Raw genomic sequence first — 22,976 nt, 5'->3', positions numbered from 1 at the left:
TTCAATCTGACCCCAAGGAATGTCATCTTATGGCCGTGATGCGAATTCTTAGATATTTAGTTTCTACGCCTTACTTCGAGATCTGTATCCAAAGGGGTCTACCTTTGACTCAATCGAATATTCAGATTCTGACTATGCCGGGTGCAAGGTAGATAGGAAAAGCACATTAGGGACTTGTTAGTTTCTAGGAAGGTCTCTGGTGTCCTGGAGCTCTAAGAAACAAACATCCGTTGCCCTATCCACCGCTGAGGCCACGTATGTTGTCGCAGGCCAGTGTTACGCGCAACTACTTTGGATGAGGCGAACCCTCCCAGACATTGGCTACAATCTGAGCAAAGTCCCACTCCTATGTGACAATGAGAGTGCATTCTACCTGGCGGATAATCTTGTTGAACACAGCCGCACTAAACACATAGACATCCGACATCACTTTTTGAGAGACCACCATCAAAGGGGAGATATCGATATTTATCATATTAGCACCGAAAACGAGCTAGCCGATATCTTCACCAAGCCTTTAGATGAGAACAGGTTTTGCAGGTTGCGTAGTGAGCTGAATGTCTTAGATTCGCGGAACTTGGATTGCTCTATAGCATACATATGTTTTATGCCTTTGATCATGTTACTTTAAGCATAATTGTCTTTATTTGCTTATTTTTGGTGCTCAAGTTGTACAAGTCATCCTCGGACCTCACAAGTCCCTATGCACATGATGCACATGTTTTGGGGGAGGATGTACTACAACTTGATCCTTTGAGACTAATGTGTTCGCTTGAGTACTTTTTATATAGCCTCAAAGATGGATTGAAAGGGAACATGTGGACTTGGACAAAGAATAGGCTTCCACTGCATTCCGGTATCAATGTATCTTGTCTCGAGTTCTTATCTGTGTTTTTCTCGTTGCCTTTGGTTTTACTTGAGATCTTTGTGAGGCAATGAGGTTAAAAAGGGCCTACTAGTTCTTCTGTTTTGGTGCTTGATGCCAAAGGGGGAGAAATTAAGGCCAAAGCACCTGGATCAGCCAACCACTTATGAAGTTTGATCAAAACCCTCTTATTGCAAAAACATTTCCCTTGTGGGGGAGTAATTCGATTATGGGAAAAAGATGGAGTTTTTGGTATTTGATCAAAACTATTCTTGAAAGATCTTTGTATTTGCCAAAACAAATGTTTTTGACATAGAGAAAGGAAAATGAATTTGTTTTGCGAAAATAAACCATGTGGTGGCAAAAGTGATCTAAATAAGCCAAATCCTACAATGATTTTATTTGTCTTCAATTTGCTCTTCTTAGCTCTTTTGGATATGTTAGTTCATTTTGAGTTGCTTTTTGATGTGTTGGCATAAATCACCAAAAAGGGGGAGATTGAAAGGGAAATGTGCCCTTAGGCCATTTCTATATTGTTTTGGTGATTAACATGATGTTGAGCAAAAGTGTTTGAGGCAAAATGAGCTTAGAAGAGGACAGTCTGGTGTGCACCGTACAGTCAGGTGCATGGTCCGGCCCAACTCGTTGCTCTCGGGTTTTCCAGCCTACGTCGGCTAAAATTCACCAGATGGTCCGCGCGTGGCCCAGGACAGTTTGGTGTACCAGCCATGCAACGACTAGCTCCCACATCGACCTCGAGCCAACGGTCACATGGCGTACCGGACAATCCGGTGTGATGAAGCTGAGGTGCCCGATCTTTCGGCGAGTAGAGATAATTCCGATTTGTCGGAAGATGACCCTTGCGATCCGACTACGACGAGCAAGCCCGAGGCGCCAATGCAATCGCTGAACCAACTCCCTGTGGTTACCGACCTTGCTGATGCGAGATCGGCCTGATCACGAAGATCGTTTCCTGTGCGCAATCGAAGAACGAACAAGAACAAGATGCGAGCAATCTAATCTATTACTCGAGGGTGGAGTTCTGAATACACGAAGACAGCGCAGATTTGCGCGTGTTCGAGAGTAGCTAAGGCTAACGTAAAACAAAACTCAGGAAATAAAGGAGGCGCAGCTCCTGAATAAATAGAGAGGGGGCGCAGCCCCTAGGGGCGGCCAACCCTAGGTCGTCCATTATGGGCCGCAATTGGGCTGGTCGTCTATTCTTCCGGGCCTTCGTTCTTTAACAACATGATGTAGTTCAATTCTCTTGCACGGGCCCGAGTCACTGGCCCAGGTGGAAGGGGTGGCGCCTGGGCTGGAGAAGGTGCTGCTGGTGTAGATGTGCTCGTGTTGGTGTTGATGTCCGCATCATCCTCCCCTTCTTGAACTGAAGTCGTCCTCGACGGCAACTCCTCATCTTCTCCCGCATACGGTTTCAAATCTGCAACATTAAAACTAGTGGAAACACCAAACTCCGCAGGTAGGTCGAGGGTATAAGCATTATCATTAATCTTGGTTAGTATCTTAAAAGGACCAACAGCACGAGGCATCAATTTAGAACGGCGCAAAGTAGGAAAACGATCCTTTCTCAAATGCAACCAAACCATATCACCAGGTTCAAAAGTAACATGTTTTCTTCCTTTACTACCAGCAACCTGATTTTTTGTATTAGTAGCAGCAATGTTCTGTTTCGTTTGTTCATGTATGGTAATCATTTGTTCAACATGTGCAGAAGCATCTACATGTGGGGCGTTCGCAGCATTAAGTGAAATCAAATCAATAGGTGCCCTAGGAATGTAACCATAAACAATCTGGAAAGGGCACATCTTTGTAGAAGAATGCGTGACATGATTGTAAGCAAATTCAACATGAGGCAAGCAATCCTCCCAACGTCTCAAATTCTTGTCTAAAACAGCCCTAAGCATGGTAGATAAAGTTCTATTTACTACCTCAGTTTGTCCATCAGTCTGAGGGTGACAAGTAGTGCTAAACAACAATTTAGTTCCCAATTTATTCCAAAGAGATCTCCAAAAATGGCTTAGAAACTTAGCATCGCGATCAGAGACTATTGTTTTTGGAATACCATGTAAACGAATAATTTCTCTAAAGAACAATTCAGCAACAATGCTAGCATCATCAGTTTTATGACAAGGTATAAAGTGAGCCATTTTAGAGAATCTATCAACAACCACAAAAATACTATCCCTCCCCTTCTTAGTTCTAGGCAAGCCCAAAACAAAGTCCATAGAGATATCAAGCCAAGGAGAAGAAGGGACAGGCAAAGGCATATACAAACCATGGTTGTTCAACCGTGACTTAGCTTTCTGACAAGTAGTGCAGCGTGCAACAAGGCGCTCCACATCAGCGCGCATCCGAGGCCAAAAGAAGTGGGCAGCCAACACCTCATGTGTCTTGTAGACGCTAAAATGCCCCATGAGACCGCCTCCATGCGCTTCCTGTAACAACAAAAGACGAACCGAGCTAGCTGGAACACACAGCTTGTTAGCGCGAAACAGGAACCCATCCTGTATGTGAAATTTGCCCCATGGTTTCCCATTAATACAATGGCCGAAAGCATCTTTAAAATCAGCATCGTCAACATATTGATCCTTCACAGTGTCCAAACCAAAGATTTTAAAATCTAACTGTGACAGCATGGTATAGCGACGAGACAAAGCATCAGCAATAACATTGTCCTTCCCGTTCTTGTGTTTAATAATGTAAGGAAAGGACTCAATGAATTCTACCCATTTAGCATGACGACGGTTCAGATTTGTTTGGGTACGAATATGTTTTAAAGCCTCATGATCAGAATGGATTATAAACTCACGATGCCAAAGATAATGCTGACATGTATGCAAAGTGCGCACTAAAGCGTAAAGCTCCTTATCATAAGTAGAATATTTCAGACTAGCACCGCTTAATTTTTCACTAAAATAAGCAACTGGTTTTCCTTCTTGTAACAAAACAGCACCTAGCCCAATACCGCTAGCATCGCATTCAAGCTCAAACACTTTATTAAAATCAGGCAATTGCAATAGCGGAGCTTGGGTTAACTTATCTTTCAAAGTGCTGAACGCTACCTCCTGCGAATCACTCCAAGCAAACGGCACATCTTTCTTTGTAAGCTCATGTAGAGGCGCTGCAATGGAGCTAAAATCACGAACAAATCTGCGGTAGAAACCGGCAAGTCCAAGAAAGCTCCGAATTTGTGTGACCGTCGTCGGTGTAGGCCACTCCCGAATGGCAGCAATTTTGCTGCTATCCACCTCAATGCCCTGCGGAGTAACCACATAACCAAGAAACGAGACACGTTGCGTGCAAAATGTGCACTTTTCCATGTTACCAAACAAGCGAGCAGCACGCAAAGCGTCAAAAACAGCACGCAAATGTTATAAATGCTCCTCTATAGACTTGCTGTAAATAAGGATATCATCGAAATAAACAACAACAAACAAACCTATGAAGGCCCGTAGAACTTCGTTCATTAAACGCATAAAGGTGCTGGGAGCATTAGTCAATCCAAATGGCATAACCAACCATTCATATAAACCAAATTTCGTTTTAAAAGCCGTTTTCCATTCATCACCGAGTTTCATTCTAATCTGATGGTAACCGCTACGCAAATCAACCTTAGAGAAAATAACGGCACCACTAAGCTCATCTAGCATATCATCAAGGCGTGGAATAGGATATCGATAACGAACTGTGATGTTATTAATAGCACGACAATCTACGCACATACGCCATGACCCATCTTTCTTTGGGACGAGTAAAACAGGAACCGAGCAAGGGCTAAGAGACTCACGAATGTAACCCTTATCAAGCAGTGTCTGCACCTGCCGCTGGATCTCCTTCGTCTCATCTGGATTTGTACGGTACGGGGCGCGGTTCGGAAGAGAAGTGCCGGGGATGAGATCAATCTGATGCTCAATGCCACGGAGGGGAGGAAGACCCGGTGGTAAGTCCGTAGGATAAACATCAGCATACTCCTGCAAAAGGTTAACAACAGCAGGGGGTATATCCAAAGACGGTGCATCATCAAGCGGAACAAGCATTCGCGAGCATACAAGTGCATAACAGGGCATATGAGCTTCATGGAGATCATCAAAATCAGCACGTGTAGCAAGTAAAACAGGAGAGTGCAACTTGATTTCAGATTTAATAGGTGCGGCTGATGTCGATTTGACTTGTTGTGCAGTTTTAGCAGCCCTAGTAAGATCATCTTTCAAAATTTGGTCAGGGGTCATTGGATGTATAATTATTTTCTGGCCTTTAAACATGAAAGAATAATGATTTGAACGACCATGATGTAAACTATCAGTATCATATTGCCAAGGTCGACCTAATAACAAAGAGCATGCTTCCATAGGAATAACATCGCAATCAGCATAATCAGAATAAGAACCCAGCGAAAAGGGGACACGTACCGAACGTGTTACCTTTATTTTACCACCATCATTAAGCCATTGAATGTGATACGGATGTGGATGTGTGCGAGTGGGCAAGGATAATTTCTCTACCAACGCTGTACTTGCCAAATTGTTGCAGCTGCCACTATCGATGATGATGCGAATCGACCGTTCGTGCACGACGCCCTTGGTATGGAATAGAGTGTGTCGCTGATTTTTTTCGGCCTGGGCAACCTGTGTGCTGAGAACACGCTGCACAACAAGACTCTCATACCTATCGGCGTCGATAGGATCAACGTGGACTTCCTCATTTTCTGCATGGTTAGTGGCAATCATAGCATGACTAGTTTCCTCAGAATCACTGGCTGAAGAGTACTCACCATTGTCACGTATAAGCAAGGTACGCTTGTTTGGGCAGTCCCGAATCATATGCCCAAACCCTCTACAACGATGGCACTGAATATCCCGTGTACGTCCTGTGGAAGAAGCGGCGCCTTTGGCAGGGGGCGCCACTGGCTTGGTCGTCCCTGTGCGCGATGTAGTGCTAGGCGTAGAAGGTGCAGGGCTGGAAGGAGTTGAGCTGTGTGTTGGACCCCGGCCTGCAAGAGAGTTAGTATATGTCTTTGATCGTCGTCCCTGCACTTCACGTTCAGCTTTGCAAGCATATTCAAACAATGTGGTTATATCAAAATAATCCTTATAATCAAGTATATCCTGAATTTCCCTGTTCAAACCACCACGAAAACGCGCCATAGCAGCGTCATCCGACTCAACTAAACCACAACGAAGCATACCCTTTTGTAACTCCTGGTAATAATCCTCAACAGACTGTGAACATTGTTGAAAACGCTGCATTTTGTTAAGCAAATCACGAGCATAATAGGAAGGAACAAATCTGTGGCGCATGGCAGTTTTTAATTGGGTCAAGTAATGACACTGTTAATGGGAAGTTTTTGTTTATACTCACGCCACCAAATTAAAGCAAAATCAGTAAATTCACTAATGGCAGCCTTCACTTGGCTATTAGCAGGAATATCATGGCATGAAAATTTCTGTTCTACCTCTAATTCCCAATCAAGATATGCAGCAGGATCATATTTACCATTAAAAGATGGAATTTTAAATTTAATCTTAGAAAATAAGTCATTAGGGGGATGACGAACCACACGACGGGCACGACCACGGCGATCTCCATCGTCCTGCTCAGTGTCACCGCCGTATTCCTGCTCCATCTTTGTGGTCAGTGCATCAAGGCGTGCCAGGATGGTGTCGAGTGTGGTGCGAGTCGCCGTTTGAGCAAGGTCAAGTTGGTTGAAACGCTCGGTCGTCGAAGTGATCGTTGAATCAAGCCGTTCATGCATCGTCCTAATGTCAGCAGCAAGTCCATCAACTTGTCCCCTTACTTCCTGCAACTGGGCATCCACCATGTCGTGTGCTCCTGCCATAGTTAGCGCAAACACCAAAAGGAGAAAAACCAACGATAAAAACAGGGGTGTACTGCTCACAAGGCGCTCACACTAGTGCTGTTATCAAGTTCTTATCCGTTCTTACCAAGCCACAGTGGTGAACTGCAACCAACAGGTGGAACCGGTGAAAGATTGGATGAGCGATTGCGTGGAGAAACAGAAACTTGCTCGTCGTAGAAATATGTGGAGTTGTGGGTAGGCTGCACTCAAGTCAAGGATTAGCACGATCAAACAATAATGCAAAGTTGAAATATAGTGCAAAACACGAAACTATATTGCTGGCCACAGGTGCAAAGGATGGATGGAACTAGCAGAATGGCAGTACTGTAAATATTGTACTAGTGATGCCAAAAAGGCACTAGTAGAAATCACAGGTGATTTTGTTTTTCTTTTTTGTATGATTTTTTTGATATTTTTCTCAGCACAAGAAGCAACAAGATAGGAGCTACACGAAGTTTCACCTAAAACAGATATCAGATGTGGTCTACAGAAAATCAGGAAGTTCTCTGAAAAGCGTGCGAGAACTTTGACGGATTTTTTTCTTTATTTTCCTGAATTTTTTTGACAATTTTGTCGAACCCCAAACAGACCGTAGGTGAGTTTGGTCGGCCTCAGAATGGTGTCAACTAGCTCCTGTAAAAATTTCAGATTTTTTGGACACCCGAGCGAAAAGTTATGCCCGGTTTACGGAAGGTACCTCAAGTTATGTTTTCAAACGACCGGGATGAAACAACCGTATCCTTTCTCCTTCGTTGTTTTTTGTTTCTGTTTTTTTTTGACGTAACCGAAGGAGAAAAACAAGGAAACGATGTTGACTCGGTTTGTTTTTTTCTTTTTCTGTTTTTTTTTCGTAACCGAAGGAGAAAAACAAGGAAACGGCCGTTGACTCGGTTTGTTTTTTTCTGTTTTTTTTACGTAACCGAAGGAGAAAAACAAGGAAACGATGTTGACTCGGTTTGTGGCGTGATCAAAGGGTAGATGGTGGCGGCGCTAGGGTTTGAATAGTGGAAGAACACAATGCAACCAGCAACAAATGACGCGAAAGCACACAAATTCAACAATGCAGATTATTGAAAGAAAGTGCGAGGCTCAAAAGGGTGCTGGGATAAGATCTAACCTGAATTTTTATGTGGTTTTGTGGACTGTAGGAAAAAAAAACGCTCGATAAACTCACCGATCAACCTGGAAATCTGATACCAATTGATGAAGCTGAGGTGCCCGATCTTTCGGCGAGTAGAGATAATTCCGATTTGTCGGAAGATGACCCTTGCGATCCGACTACGACGAGCAAGCCCGAGGCGCCAATGCAATCGCTGAACCAACTCCCTGTGGTTACCGACCTTGCTGATGCGAGATCGGCCTGATCACGAAGATCGTTTCCTGTGCGCAATCGAAGAACGAACAAGAACAAGATGCGAGCAATCTAATCTATTACTCGAGGGTGGAGTTCTGAATACACGAAGACAGCGCAGATTTGCGCGTGTTCGAGAGTAGCTAAGGCTAACGTAAAACAAAACTCAGGAAATAAAGGAGGCGCAGCTCCTGAATAAATAGAGAGGGGGCGCAGCCCCTAGGGGCGGCCAACCCTAGGTCGTCCATTATGGGCCGCAATTGGGCTGGTCGTCTATTCTTCCGGGCCTTCGTTCTTTAACAACATGATGTAGTTCAATTCTCTTGCACGGGCCCGAGTCACTGGCCCAGGTGGAAGGGGTGGCGCCTGGGCTGGAGAAGGTGCTGCTGGTGTAGATGTGCTCGTGTTGGTGTTGATGTCCGCATCACGGTGCCCCACACCGGATGGTCTGGTGCCCCATAGAAGAGGAAACCAACCAATCAGGTGATTCTCTGCCATGTCTAGTGTGCGTACTGTTCACTGTCCGGTGTGCACCGGACAGTCCGGTGAGCCAGCGGACAGAAGGCAACAATGACCTCCAAATGGAGCTCAACGGCTCCTAGCTCCCTTGGGGCTATAAAAGGGACCCCTAGGCGCCTGAAGCAGAACACCAAGCCTCTATTGAACATCCTAAGACGCCCAGACTCTGCAATCACGCATTTGGTTCATTGCATTTGAGATTTGAGCACTTCTTTGAGCTGCTACTCCACTGCGTTGTATTGTGTGCTCAGTTCTTGACTTGTGTGCGTTTTGTTGCTGCGATTCTAGTTCGTGTGTGTATTTCTATTCTCTCTCTTACTCTTGTGGTTTACTTGTGATCAACTTGTAAGGGTGAGAGGCTCCAACTTGTGGAGATTCCTCATAAAGGGAACACTTGATAAAAGGAAGAAAACCGTGGTACTCAAGTTTGATCATTGGATCACTTGAGAGGGATTGAGTGCAATCCTTGACCGAAGGATGTCACCACAACGTGGAGTAGGCATTGCCGAACCACGAGATAAAATCACCATGTCACTTGTGCATCGTTCTTTGTGATTGTTTTATTCCATAGAATTCTCATATATTCACTCGCATTATTGTTCCTAAGTTCAATACATATTCTAAACGAATAATCAAGTGAAGAGTTCTCTCCTCTCTATTCACATCACTTTGGTTTTGATCTCACTAACATTTATTATAAATCAAGTTTGTGTTGTTTAGACTTGATTTTTACAGGATCAACTATTCACACCCTCTAGGTGCTCTCAGGCTATTCTCTCCCCTCTCCGTCTTCACGCTTACCTGAGATAGCCATGGTGGGCCATATTTCGTTGGTTGGCGGCACAATGCCTTTTTCACTCGACTGTAGGTCGCACCGGCAGGAGGGCGCGAGAGTGGATGGGCGAGAGATGGCCAGTCGCAGGGGCTCGACAAATATGCCTAGCGAAGGTGAGACAATGGAGAGCGATATACAAGAGAGAATGAAAGCGAGGCCGTTGGGAAGAGTTTTAATCGAACTTTTTTTTACCTAGTACACCTTATTTACCTAGATTATTGGAGAGTAACTTGAAGAGACTAGTCAAATCGTTTTGTAAAGATAAATTTAGTTATTATTAAAAATAAACGACTTTAACAAACTCTATAAATGACTCTTCAAATTTAGTAGTTCTTCATTCCTTCACCTTCACTCTCTATTTTTAGATAGCATATTTCACTTGCTAATCAGTCTTTTAGTTTACAGAGTCTGTTGAATTAGCCTATATTTTTTTTATAAAATCTATTTTAGACATTAGCTTAATCAGTAGATTTAGCTATCTTTACTAATTTTTTGGAGTTGCTCTAATTGAGGCAAGATCAAGACTGGGGAAGAGGAAGGGTCGGCCAGCTCGATGCGGCGGAAGATGAATGAATTAGTTAAATAAATCAGCTAGACCAGGCTGATGCAATGAGCACTTCAATTTGATTCGTGAGAGACTGAGAGTACAGTTTATATACTCTCTCCATCGCTTTTTTCTAGTACAAACAATTGGTATTTTAGCTCTAGTCTTCAAAAGCGAGAGCGAGACCGGGCATGGCCACTGCAGCTGTTGGGCCTATTGGGCCGGTTTTGTGATGTGGAATCGCCGAATCGGTAGCAATTCTCTCGTCTGCAACCCGCTGCGTAACGGCGACCGGCGTGTGAGTGCCGTGAGCACCCGAGCCCGTCCCCCCTCCGGCATCCCCCACCTGCAGCCGGTGAGCTGCTGTGAGCCTGTGAGTTTTCCCCCTTTCTCGCTTCTCCTCGTGGTTCCTCAAGTCCCGCTGCTGCCGCCCTCTCCTTCTCGTCGCGCTCCGTGACCGCCTCCTCTCCTTCCACTACAGATGCCTCCTCATCGGCTCACCACCCAGGTTTACCCACCTTGCAGATCCAGTGGCGATTCCATTCCTCTCCGTGTGGACGCAAGGACTCAGTGAACCACTTCCAGATACTCGCTGCTTCTCCCGTGCCCATGGTTAGCCTCTTGAGCTTCTCCTTTCTCTGTTAGATAGCGTTTTGGGGCGCAAGTGTCGTGTCTGATAGTTACCACCTTACTACCGCATCGTTGCTTGGAAGTATTGTGTTCCTGCCTGCTTTAGTAGCCTTTTGATATATTATTATTAGGATGCTAAAGCCACTCCCGAATTTTCGTCTCTACTTATGTTTCTGTCCTTTGTCAACTAGAGCAAGGTTAGAATAAGTCCAAAGTGAACAGAACACATCCTCTATCTCTGCCATCTTGAACATTACTAAGAACGCTATAATATTGATCTGACCCCTTGTTCGGTTTCTGTGTAATCTACAGGCTGTTTCCTGTTGCCATTTCATTGCATCCTATATTCCTATCTATAGATGCTTACTTATTCATTTGTAATAGTATGATTATTTGGCGATCTGCTCCAGTGGTTCTGTTTTCATTTCATTATGATGCATGTGCATGAACCCTCCTCACCTAAAAAAGCAATAGCTAAAAATTTAGATACACAAGACAACAAAGTTGTTGGTAGTGCTATTTACTCATGCGATTTCTGCAGGCTACACCACTTATAGCAGGACTTGCAGTTGCAGCAGCTGCCCTTGCCGGTAGATATAGCATCCAAGCTTGGAATGCTTATAAGGCCCGGCCCGTAGTTCCAAGGATGCGCAAATTCTATGAAGGTGGTTTCCAACCTACGATGACACGAAGGGAAGCTGCTTTAATCCTTGGTGTCAGGTGCACATTACATAATATCTGTACCACTGTCAATCATTTTTTTGTGTTTCTCTTTCCTTTCAATATCCTGTTCTCTAGCACCATTTAAGTTTATTCTAATCTGTCTGTAGCTAATAATTTGGGCTTTAGAAATGGCATCATTGAAAGTGACAAATAGACAATTTTATACAACTCGAGTGGAAGAAACATGTAGACACAAGGATAAGTTCCCATATCCAATCTGTCTCCTTGCAATCTGCCATTTCATTTCCCCCATCTAATTAAGTCCCAAAACATTCGAAAATGCATTTGTAGTGTATTTCATATGGTGCAAGTTTAGCTGATATGGCATAATTAAAGTCCAAAATGAAACAGTCCATGGTACACAGTAAACCACAGTGCACATGTCAGGGCCTAAGGAGGCCCTCGGAGGGGCTGCGGCAGCAACAGACATGGTCCTCCAAGGGGGATTAGATAAGGATAGTTAGACGTAAGATTAGAAGATTAGTTAAGATTATTTAGGAGATTAGTTGAGATTATCTAGGAAGGTTATCAGTTAGTAGTTTGTTGAGAGTTTTTAGGAGAGTTTTAAGGAGATAAGGATCTCTAACTAGACAGGGGCGACCAGCCTGCCTATTTATGTAATCAATGGATGAGAAATAAAGCAGACAAGAATTAGAAGGGAGAAACCCTCCTCTTGCTCGGCCGTGGGCAGAGGCCCCCGACCGACGTTCCTACCCATGGATACCCCTCTTCAATCCCTCACCGATCTAGCGATCATAACATCTGGTATCTGCTAGCTTGGGTTTCGATTTGATCCCATGGCTTCTGCTGCCAATTTCGCGGTGTTATTCTGGCAACCGGCGTCCCCATTTCCATGGACTGCGCCGCATGTCACCTTCGCCACGCCATCCTGGCAACCGACGTCCCCATCTCCATGGGCTGCGACGCATGCCACCTTCGTCACGCCATCCTGGCAACTAGCATCCCCATCTCCATGGACAACATCGCCTGCCAATTTTGTCACCACATCCTGGATGCCGGCGTGCCCATCTCTAGGGACAACGCTAAATTTTGTCACATCATCTTCGTTGATGGCGTCTCCGTCCCCATTGGCGACGCCACTAGGGGCAGCCACGGCTCAGCAATCACCAGCTCCATCGATGGGGGACTTGTGGACCAACATAAGGGTTGATCTCGCAAAGATGCAAGCGACGCTCCAGAAGGTTGAGCAAGGGCTGCTGCAAATCAAGGCAGCAACGCAATATGAGCAGCATCAGTTGGCATTGTCCGCACGGCTCCAGACGTCGGCGGCTGTGGGCATACAAGCTGTTGCTCGTGGTTTCTTTGCACGACGGAGAGTGCGGGAGATGCGTCAGCAGATGCTCGAGGCAGCCTTGGTGAAAGTTGACCTCGGCACACGGGGGCGCGACCTCGCCCTGTCGAACGGCCATCAATAGCGGCACCGGGCCGCTATCTCCATGTGCGAGCATGGTACGTGTCCCACGGGCGACGAACTTCAACTCTACGGCAGCGGCGGCAGGGAAGGCACTCCCCTCGTCATAGGCAAGGGCGCACTATTTAGCGCCACCACATTCCGCTACCGGCCGCCACGAGGACGCATCCGCTGGTTATTGTTGCGACCTATTCCAGCTGCCCGTCCATGTGCTCCCCTTTCGTCTAGTTGGCGTCCATGGGATCCAGGTGGCTGTACACGTGCAAGTCCAATACGCGGAGGGTGTCCACCTTATCTTATGGGGTAAAAAAATTCAGATTCGGAATAATAAGATAAGCCGAGATGTAAAAGGCTTATCTTCTAGGTGTCTGATTTTGGGTCAAGTAGACTCGGTTTTTTAGCACCCGTCATGCTGCAGCTCGAGGACGAGCTCTTATCCAGGAGGGGTATAGTGTCAGGGCCTAAGGAGGCCCACGGAGGGGCTGCGGTAGCAGCAGACATGGGTCCTCCAAGGGGATTAGATAAGGATAGTTAGAGATAAGATTAGAAGATTAGTTGAGATTATTTAGGAGATTAGTTGAGATTATCTAGGAAGGTTATCAGTTAGTAGTTTGTTGAGAGTTTTTAGGAGAGTTTTAAGGAGATAAGGATCTCTAGCTAGACATGGATGACCAGCCGGCCTATTTATGTAATCAATGGATGTAAAATAAAGCAGACAAGAATTCGAAGGGAGAAACCCTCCTCTTGCTCGGCCGTGGGCAGAGGCCCCGGCCGACGTTCCTGCCCATCGATACCCCTCTCCAATCCCTCATCGATCTAGCGACCTTAACAACACATCCTTATCATAAAACTATTTTATTGTTTTATATGAGCGCATCATTAATTTCCAACTGTATAAATTGCAAAAAAAGGCATATCAAACTTGATTTTTTCAGTAAGGAGTAATCCTAATGGGAAATCTTTGTAATAATGATTGCAACACCTAGCTTTGTACACTTATGGGTTGAGAGTCAAGATTCTACCTTTCAGGATATGTAATGTAGTAGAGGGCTTGATTACAACCGAAGCATTAGGTATAATGTATGAGGATATGAGCATGAGTAGAGGTCAAAGTGACAGGCGGAACAAACTCGCAGAGTTAGATAAGATAAAAAACTCGGCTGGAGAGAGAATGATCGCCCTCCCGGTATTATATTAAGAAGAGACCGAAACAATGGTACTGACTAAGAAAATCCTCGAATCCTGCCCCTCCCACCCAATCATTAACGGGTCAGCGTCAACTGACGACCCAACTTGATGGTGGCGCATAGGACATCATAATCTGAGAGCGGATGGTACATAGCGAGGGAATTTTTTTAACCAAGCAAGAAAATTCATCCTCGAGGGGAATCGAACCCGTGTGAATCATCTAGGCCCCTAAGTGATGTTTTGTTAATTAATGACAACTGATTGTGGACTAACAATTCTTGAAGAAATAAGAATGCAGGACTAGACCACAGGAAACAGTGAAGTCTTTGGGACTCATAACCATTGATTGTGGATCAAGTGAAGGCAAAGGTAAAATATAGATTTTTGCTTTTGCCGGTCAGCTGGTGTTTAGAGAATAAATTGACCGGATTAATAGGATAGACAGTCGTACTATTAAGAGGGGTCAATGAATTTGATTGGTGTAAAACTTAGTGCCTCGTAGAGCATAAACGGTAGCATTTGCATGAGGGCTAACAGCGCTTCGGGTTTCAAAATACAAATTCTTTTGATCTAGCGCAAAATCTTTTTTCTCTGTGGTCGGCGGATCGTCCGGGCCTGAAGGTCGGACCGTCCGCGACTCTGCCGGAGAGGTCTGCTGGCAGTCTATCTCTGTCTTCGTTCGCGGACCGTCTGGGCCAGGAGGCCAGACCACCCGTATAAGCTGAATTGAGTTTGGGCAGGGACAATGTGTTTTTGTGACCTTACACTACGGACTGTCCGGAGTTTTTAGCCAGACGGTAAGTGGTCCATGTGCGGACCGTCCGACCATGAATGGCGAAGAGTCCGCCCGAATTACTTTGACTGACCAGCACTCTGTTATTCCAAGTTGTCATGTCCCGGACCGTCCGGCCCAGGAGGGCGGACCGTCCGGCCTTGACTTTTTCTGACAGGTTTCAAACGGTCAATATAGCCGTTACTGGTACGGCGGACCGTCCGACCATGGGGTGTGGACCGTCCGCATGTATGCAGAGGCTGTGCTAGTTGCACATAACGGCTATTTGTTTGTAGTGGGCTATAAATAGAAGTGGAGCTCGTGTGTGAGGGTTCTCTTGGCCACTTCTAGCACACATTGAGCTCATTTGTGATCCTCCCACTCAAATACTCACAGTCGTTGATTGAGATCGCATTCTAGTGAGTGATTGAGACGTTCTAGTGCATTCGCATTCGTTGTGATCTTTTGAGGCACTAGGTGGTACACCAGGCAAGCGTCATCGACTTGTTACTCTTGGAGGTTGCCGCCTCCTAGACGGCTTGGCTGTTGTCTTCGTCGAGCTCTCCGTGAAGATTGTGGAGGAGCCGCGGGATTGATTGTGAGGGGTTCGCGCCCACCTCGCAGGAGCGGCAAAGGCGACGCTAGTGAAATCGAGGTATTTAGTGAGTTCTTGTCCACTTGGCTCAAAGATCAAGCCGTGTTTTGGTCGAGGTGCAAGTGAGCTTGAATTCCACCTCAACGTGGATTAGGGGTGATCGGCAAATCACCGATACCACGGGATAAATTTCGGTGTCACTCTCTCAACTTTTGTTCGCAACTTTTGTACATTACTTGCAAGTAGTTGGTAATTTGTATATTGTCTATCTTTTGTGGTGTTAGCTCAAATTGCTCATTATATTTTGTTGACTCAAGGCTAGTAATTTTATATATTTTGTTGATTTGATTAAATTTCTCTAGTGTATTTTATCTTAGTCAAAACCGACTATCCCCCCTCTAGCTGGTGTCCTAGATCCTACAACCCATGACTTGGAGGTGCTATTCTGAAGCCTTTAACCACTAGGCTAGATGCCCTTTCGCGAGTTAGGTAAGATAGGCAGCACACCAGTGGTACGTTGGACGAGAAGAACATCTTGGGTTAAGGTTGTATTATCCTTAAATACTAAGGCTAGTAGCATATACATAACGAAGATGTTGCCCCACATTTTAGAGATCAAATCACATGATGTCGTGCATATGGATATCTTATGACCTTACCAATACATTGAGTTGGGAATTGGGATATACAGTTCTACAATGTCCCTGTATCATCACCGTGGCCCCTTCCAAGGTTAACAAAACCAGTGGTTATCGCCCAGTTTCCTGAAACCGTCGGCGCCTGGTAACAATTTCCCACAGTTTTTTTTTCAAATATCGTTCCAAATTCAATTTTTTAATTTTTTTATGAAAATCAGGAAAAATGTATAAATCTTTTCCTGGTATATCTCATTTTTATTTTAATTTTTCAAATTAGTCATCTTTTTTGGTTAAAAAACAATGAAAACCGGTAAAAACAACGAAAATCAGCGAAAAATACCGGCTTACCGCCGAGAAAATTCCGAAAACCGTTTTATTTGAATTTGAAAATACGAACCTTCAAAATATGAAAAAACTACGGAAAACGGTTTTTGGCGGTTTACCGCCGCTTTGTCTGGCGTTTTTCTTGATTTACCGGATTTTGAATTTTCTGGAATCAAATTGTCAAACCGGTCGGTTTTAGCGTTTTTCGGCAGAAAACGGTATGGTGAACCTTGGCCCCTTCTAGATGACTAAAGTGGGTGTTTGTCACTAGAGGCCCTTTGCATAAAGTTTAAACACCACACACTAGAGGTCCTTTGCATAAAGTTTAAACACCACAATTGGACATTCCTGTTGCGTAATGTCTATAGAGCTGCCCCTTTCATCAATGGCCGTAAGTATGTAGTGTTGGATTTATATAGCTTCAGAGAAACTATATATTGGTGTTGTTTCAAGAGTTTTGATTCTCAAACTAATTAAATGTAACCCAGTTAAAATGTCTCCTTGAAAGTTCAGTTTCTCCTTGCACCAATTGTTTTTTTACACTTTACCCACTCCTTTTTTGCTCAAGTATATGAAATGTTTGGAATGTCATATCAGTTACTTCTTGATGCGAACACACTGAATTGAATGTCACATTAACTCTTCAAAATGAATAGAGTTTACATATGTGCCCGTCTGACCAATTTTTGCATTTGTAGGAGTGTCACTGCTTTGTTACCCAGTTTTCGTTTGTACCTTAGAGTTTGGCTTGTGTTATGTCTTGATTTAGCGGCCCTCTGTTTACATTGGTGGCTCCAGGGAAACTGCCAGTGCAGAGAAGGTCAAAGAAGCACACAAGAGAGTGATGGTGGCCAATCATCCAGATGCGGGTGGAAGTCATTACCTTGCTTCAAAGATTAACGAGGCAAAGGATGTAATGACAGGGAAAACAAAAGGGGGTGGGTCTGCCTTTTGATCGGTACACGGACAACGTGTTCTTCCACTGAAAGAGCAATTTTGTGTCTCCAGACTCGCATTAGAAGATATGCCGAAATCTTTGTGTGTTTTATGAAAATTTGTGGACAAAAAAAAAAGTAGTGGACCTTTATGGAGCAGGCAATTCGTTGCTTAGTAAAGCTCGGCTCAGTTGTGCTTGTGCCCGAATCAATTGGACATTGTTGCTAATTGAGTCCCCTGTCCTTTGTTTTTCCTTTTTTTTCATTGATATCCTGAAATTCACCAACACAAAGTATCATGAACTGCCTTTTATTGATAAATTCTGTATCTGTTTTGACCAACGACCTGTGTAATTTCATACCATCATCATTGTGGGGCTCAGTTGACAAACCGGAGTAGGCCCTGCTGACGAGTTACCTAATTGGGCCCTGTTCGGTTATATTCGGATCGGAGGATTAAATTCTTATTGACTAGTAAGGGATTTAATTTTCTTTAATATCTTTCAATTCATCTTAAGGGCTGATTTGGTGACTAGAAATTATAGAGGATTTATGGGGGAGGAATCTCTTGCTATTTAATTTTTCTCCAATTCCTTAGCACCAAACCAGCCCTAACCTAACAGGCCCTCGAGGAGATGATTATTCAAAGATGCGAGTTCTTGTTGTTTTGCACTTGTTCGACTGCACCCATGGGGATGGAGTTCTCTTTTTCGAGACCCATTACTGAACGAATCCTGTCTGAGTACCAGACTGTTAATTGTGGCGAGTCGCAGGTTGGTCTGCTATGAATAGGGTAATCCTTGGCTTAGGTTAATTTATTAGTACAATGCATATAATTAATATTTGGTGCAAGCCACCTTGCCAGTTCTACTTAAACATCACGTCCATTTTCCTAAAAATAAATAAGGCTGCCTTCCTACCGATAGCCTAAGCTGGTTCATCGTGGCTGCAAGGATCAAGGAATGTTGATGGACATGGCATCGACGTGAAGCCCATCAACGCTCACCTGCCCTTTGCAACCTCCATCCTTTGGTCGTGTTCGCAGGCCTCAAATAATCACCGTTCTCTTCATCAATTTGTTGCTCTCTAATCTATACACTCGCAGCTTCTACTACTAGTCATGGCGTCATCAGTCTCCTCGTCACAAGTAACCTCTTCATTTTTTTCCCACCACGATCACATGGCTGCCTTCTCTTGGCAATCCGGCCCATTTGGACTAAAAATTAGCATTTTTCACACGTCCTTTTGTCTAGGATACTGCATCCTGAATGGTGGAGCCCTAACGGTGCTGCTGCACCACGAATAGATTACTCATGCTGAGGCGATCGTTGCCTGGAGATCCGAGAAGAAGCATAGAAGAATCTCATCTCATTAATTGCTCGCCTTACAACCCATGTTGGCTTCAGAATTCGGTTTATTTTTTCCTTCAGAAAGCCGTGGAACTGTCGGTCCGCAAGCTTCAGCCTCCAGGCACTCGGCATGGATCGTCTGATGCATGATCGTACGGTTCCAGGTTCATTAGAACGTATTCACAGTTGCAGGTAAAAAAATCGTCTTCCAGTAAGTCCGCAAGTGTTGACTGAGAGATTGATTCCGTGGCTCAGAACTTGAAAACAAAAATAGGCTAGTGCTTCAAGATCATGTGCATTGGCATACGAGTAGCATGGAGAGTCGTCTCAAAAGGCTCAGCTGTAGCTGTATTGTACCCCCTCCTTACCAATGAGTGACCTCCAATCCAAGCACAAGAAACTCTGCAAGCCCTGCCATTCCCAAAACTCTCCCCAAAAAGAAGCTGTAGGTCCACCCCACCCCTCTGCGCGCGCGCGCGCGCACACACACACCCAACTCTTTCACATCTCTGCAGCAAACAAGGCCAAGACTCTGCAAGCATCAAGCAGTGGAAGGAGCATTACACAGTAAACAAGAGTAAGTGCAACGTCCACGCACACAGGTATAGGAGAGATGGATGGGAGCAGCAAATACAGATCAAAGGGCTATGCAATGGCCAATGCCGGCAGGAAGCTCCCCTACGTCTTCCTGCTGCTGGTGGCCCTTGCAGCTGGCGTGTTGAGCGTCGTCGTCCTGCAGAAGGTGAGGGAGCAGCGCGTCTTTGCTCGGCGTCTCCAGGAACGTGACCGCCAGCTTGTCACCCTGCGGATCCTTCTCCAGGTATGTTCAAGGCCATGGATTGCACACCCATCCCTTCTACTTCCAGTTGCCTGCACTTGTCATTGTCTAGTTTGTTTCAAGAAAGAGAGCGGATCAGAAGCTGCTATTAGTAATTTAGTTGTTGCTGTCTGTATCTAGGTAGCACATTGAGAAATTAATGTGACATCACGGCGAAGAAAAGTCGCACAATTCAATGTATAACCGTGCGATACTGACGTCCTGTTGGTCAGTTTGGTCTCGAAATATTTAATATATCAGAAATAAGTAACGAGAGCATAACCCGAGTGAATGATCTGTTAGCATATCATTTGTAAGAATTTTTTTTGACCGAAACAAGAAATGAGAGCCAATAGAAAATCTTGTACAATATAATTTTAGCTTATTTGCCAAATCTTCGTCTAGTCCTTCAAAACATAAAAACTTATAAATAAGATGCTCTTGAGCCAACAAGTGGCCGTATATTCTTGGTGATGACCAATGAATATAGCATTTACTCTAATTTATACAATATTTGTCTGCATGGTAAGAGCGACACTTCCTAGATCTCAAGTTGCATTGATAAATATGTATCCGCTAAAATATCTATGAATCTCAGTAACAGTCTAGAGTGAAAGACCTACAAGACAAAAAGCCTGAAAACTATAAACCGCTAGATATATGCTAGAGAGATGGTTGGTTAGGGACAATCTTACTCTTATTTATACACACTATTACACATTCCCAACATACCTCTAGATATTTTATAGCTAAACACTTAACTAGGGGCATAATAGTCTAACTCTCAAACCATAGATCGGACGACCACACACTTCCTTCATGGATTTTCTTTGCCTTGATGCAACGAGGGTTCCATGTGTCGCTTCTGATTCCTAACGGAACCATGTCCTAGGTTTTGAGGCCAAACCCGCGAAACCATCGCTGGTAGGTTTTGCGTTCGACCACTAAACTTTCGTAGGTAGCATACTCTATATACCCGCTCACTTCACGTGTCATGTCAGTCTTTGATTGTGTCGGTGAGATGATCTTCTCCACCATATCCTTGCGTTTGTCGGTGTTCCCATGTGTCAGCCACAATAACAAGTCGCCTAGCTTCTTCAGTCCCTCTGTCAAGTCTTAACACTCGTTCTTTACCACTCCCGGTTCATTGGCACAAACCCACATGACATTCACCTTTCTCGTCGACCACCGTCTCCAAACTTCGTACCTCAAACCTATAGACATGTTGCACACACTCATGTGCCCAGCTAGTTCATCCGACTCAACTTCAAAGACTACTCTGTTGACAATCACTAATCACACACTCAAACCACAAGGGCACATATCAACCTTGTGTTCGCAGGAAAATAAGAAACTCACCGTTTTACTACTTTTAACAAGGTTTATGGAGTTACTACATAGTACACGCAACTATAGTTCCAAAACCAAAAAAAAATCTCATTGTTTACCAAAAGGCATGCTGCAGTGAAGCTATATTATGTTTTGTTTGTAGGCATTGTATATAGTATGACATCTGTAATAGACAAAGAACCTGGATTTCGTAGCCACCTTGTTGCATACGCTGCACAACCTTTATATTATATGTGAAAAATTCAAGAAAACCTAACTGACTGAATGTTTTTGACTCATTATTCCCAGAAAGAAAAGGCATTTAACAAAGAGATGAAGAGGAAGGTGGAAGAAATGAAAGCAACAACATCTTCACTTAGAACTCAGAAGACTGACCAGAAAACCAAACTCAAGGGACTGGAAACAACAGTTGCAGATCTTAAGAAGACTCAAAAAGATCTGGAAGTAGCTCTCGCTGAAAAAGATAACCGCATTAATCTAATGGAAGAGGCAGCCACAAACCTTGAGAAGTCTAAAAAACAATTGGAGGCGACACTCACAGAGAAAGACAGACACATCAAACAAATGGAAGAGAAGAACAAAAGCGCTACCAACACTCAAAAAGAATTGGAAGCAGTTCTCTCCGAGAAAGACCGTCGCATCAGACAAATGGAAGAGAAAGCCACCGGTTCAAACCCTGACCAGATGGCAGCTCTGATGGAAATCCTGCAACGGAAGGAAGCCGAACTCGAAGAGATCAAGACCAGGTTCCAAGATTTCAAGAAACCAGACAGAGTCGAGGTGAATAACAAAAGCACTCCCATGCAAATGAACAATGCAAGCGCAACACCAGACGTCATGATAGTCACAAAGGCTACAAACTCGAGCAGTGTGGCTGTTCCCATCAAGTCTGAAGAAAAGGGACCTGCCAATTCCACAGCAATGGGAAATGCCAAACCTGAAGAAAATAGACTTGCCAATACCACCGTAGCAGAAAGTAAGCGCCCAAAGCAGAGATCTTTAGAAGAAAAGGCGGTGAAGTCCGCATCTAGTATGGAAGATGATGGCATACGAGGAAACTTAAATGGTTTTTACGACGATATATATTTTGATGATATTTATGCAGAAAATCGCTCGAAAAAATCTGGATCCTCTCGGAGGAACAAGGAGTTTCCAAGCAACAAAATGGATGGCATTGGACAGCCTGCGAACTCCCTAGATCAGGACAGTGATAGGGTTCGATATAATAGACTGCTGGAGAAGGAACATACTAAAGTCGCCAACAAAACCAAGAACAACACTCAGGGTGCCCTGGAGAAGATCTCCAAAGATAGCTCAATTGCTGCCGGCCATGCTGCATCCAAAAAGGCAGTGGAAGGGATGACCGGTGCTGCTGGTGTGAAGCCCAACATTAAGATAGGAGTTAACAGTGACGAGGCTAAACAGCAAAACAGCAAGCAGAAAAGGAAAAGGTCCAAGTCCAAATCCGCGAAGATGGCCGATATTGCAGCTGCTAAAGTTGGGGGTGCACTCGCTAAGCAAAGGACACTGGATGCCACATCAGTCTCAAAGTAAGTTTTCAGACTTACAAAAGGCTGAAGAGAAACCTCTTGGATTATTGGGTAATGGATAAGAAGAGCAATCCTTTTTATATGTTCAAACACAATGGGCAGAATGAAGGCAGAATTCATTGCGTACGGAAATTGAAGGCAGGTAGTAGCTGAGAAGATACAGGGGTCGATTTTGGGTTATAGCAGCGAATGACTTTATTTCTACCAAAAATACTGCATGCGAGTTGCTTTTGTTTTGTTCTGCAAAAGCATTTTTGAATCTAGTTCTTCACAATTTATTGCAACAGTGTTCCAATTTCTCTCCTCAACATTGTAAACTCATGCTGCACACCACCGTGAAATGCAATGTTTGGTTACATGGCCAGATTCTGGCCTGGCCAGGCCCTAGAGACGGCTGGCTCTGGACTGGCTGGATGCAGTCAGTGAGATCTGTTTTGGTTATAACCTCGTTCCAGGGTTTATAATTTTGGACGGAAATTTCCGAAACTACCGTGGGTCCAAAAAATATATGTTTCCGAAATTGTATTTTTTAATATAAATTATATCATTTTTTGTTTTAAAAAATATTAGATCTATTTGATTTTGAACTAAAATTCCTGAAATTTCAGAAATTTCCTGTTTTTCGCGGGGGTGAAATTTTTCCTTTTCCGAAATCGTAAACCCTCCCATAAGATGCACTAA

The 22,976-nt window shown here is 44.3% G+C and overlaps 2 protein-coding genes across 4 annotated transcripts; both read left to right on the top strand.

Annotated features, from left to right (window-relative positions):
* Positions 1–10,074: 10,074 nt before the first annotated feature.
* LOC100280573 (mitochondrial import inner membrane translocase subunit TIM14) lies at positions 10,075–17,571 on the top strand. 3 transcript variants are annotated; one of them, NM_001401324.1, is made up of 4 exons: positions 10,075–10,365; positions 10,518–10,604; positions 11,164–11,342; positions 17,093–17,571. In NM_001401324.1, exons 2-4 carry the CDS (start codon positions 10,602–10,604, stop codon positions 17,247–17,249), a joined length of 339 nt encoding a protein of 112 aa, NP_001388253.1. In that variant the 5' UTR covers positions 10,075–10,365; positions 10,518–10,601; the 3' UTR covers positions 17,250–17,571. The 3 variants fall into 3 exon arrangements, with proteins under 3 accessions (NP_001388253.1, XP_035818923.1, NP_001146964.1); XM_035963030.1 differs by having other exon boundaries at positions 10,238–10,365; positions 10,474–10,604; NM_001153492.1 differs by lacking the exon at positions 10,075–10,365 and having other exon boundaries at positions 10,476–10,604; positions 17,093–17,569.
* An 889-nt stretch (positions 17,572–18,460) lies between these two features.
* LOC109942982 (rho-associated protein kinase 2) lies at positions 18,461–22,682 on the top strand. The gene is made up of 2 exons (XM_020545624.2): positions 18,461–19,398; positions 21,034–22,682. The coding sequence occupies exons 1-2, from the start codon at positions 19,192–19,194 to the stop codon at positions 22,297–22,299; spliced, it is 1,473 nt and encodes a 490-aa protein (XP_020401213.1). The 5' UTR covers positions 18,461–19,191; the 3' UTR covers positions 22,300–22,682.
* Positions 22,683–22,976: the final 294 nt, after the last annotated feature.

This window comes from Zea mays, chromosome 10, assembly GCF_902167145.1.
Source record: "Zea mays cultivar B73 chromosome 10, Zm-B73-REFERENCE-NAM-5.0, whole genome shotgun sequence".
In the NCBI taxonomy this organism is placed as follows: domain Eukaryota; kingdom Viridiplantae; phylum Streptophyta; class Magnoliopsida; order Poales; family Poaceae; genus Zea; species Zea mays.
This window is presented reverse-complemented; position numbering and strand designations above follow the sequence as displayed.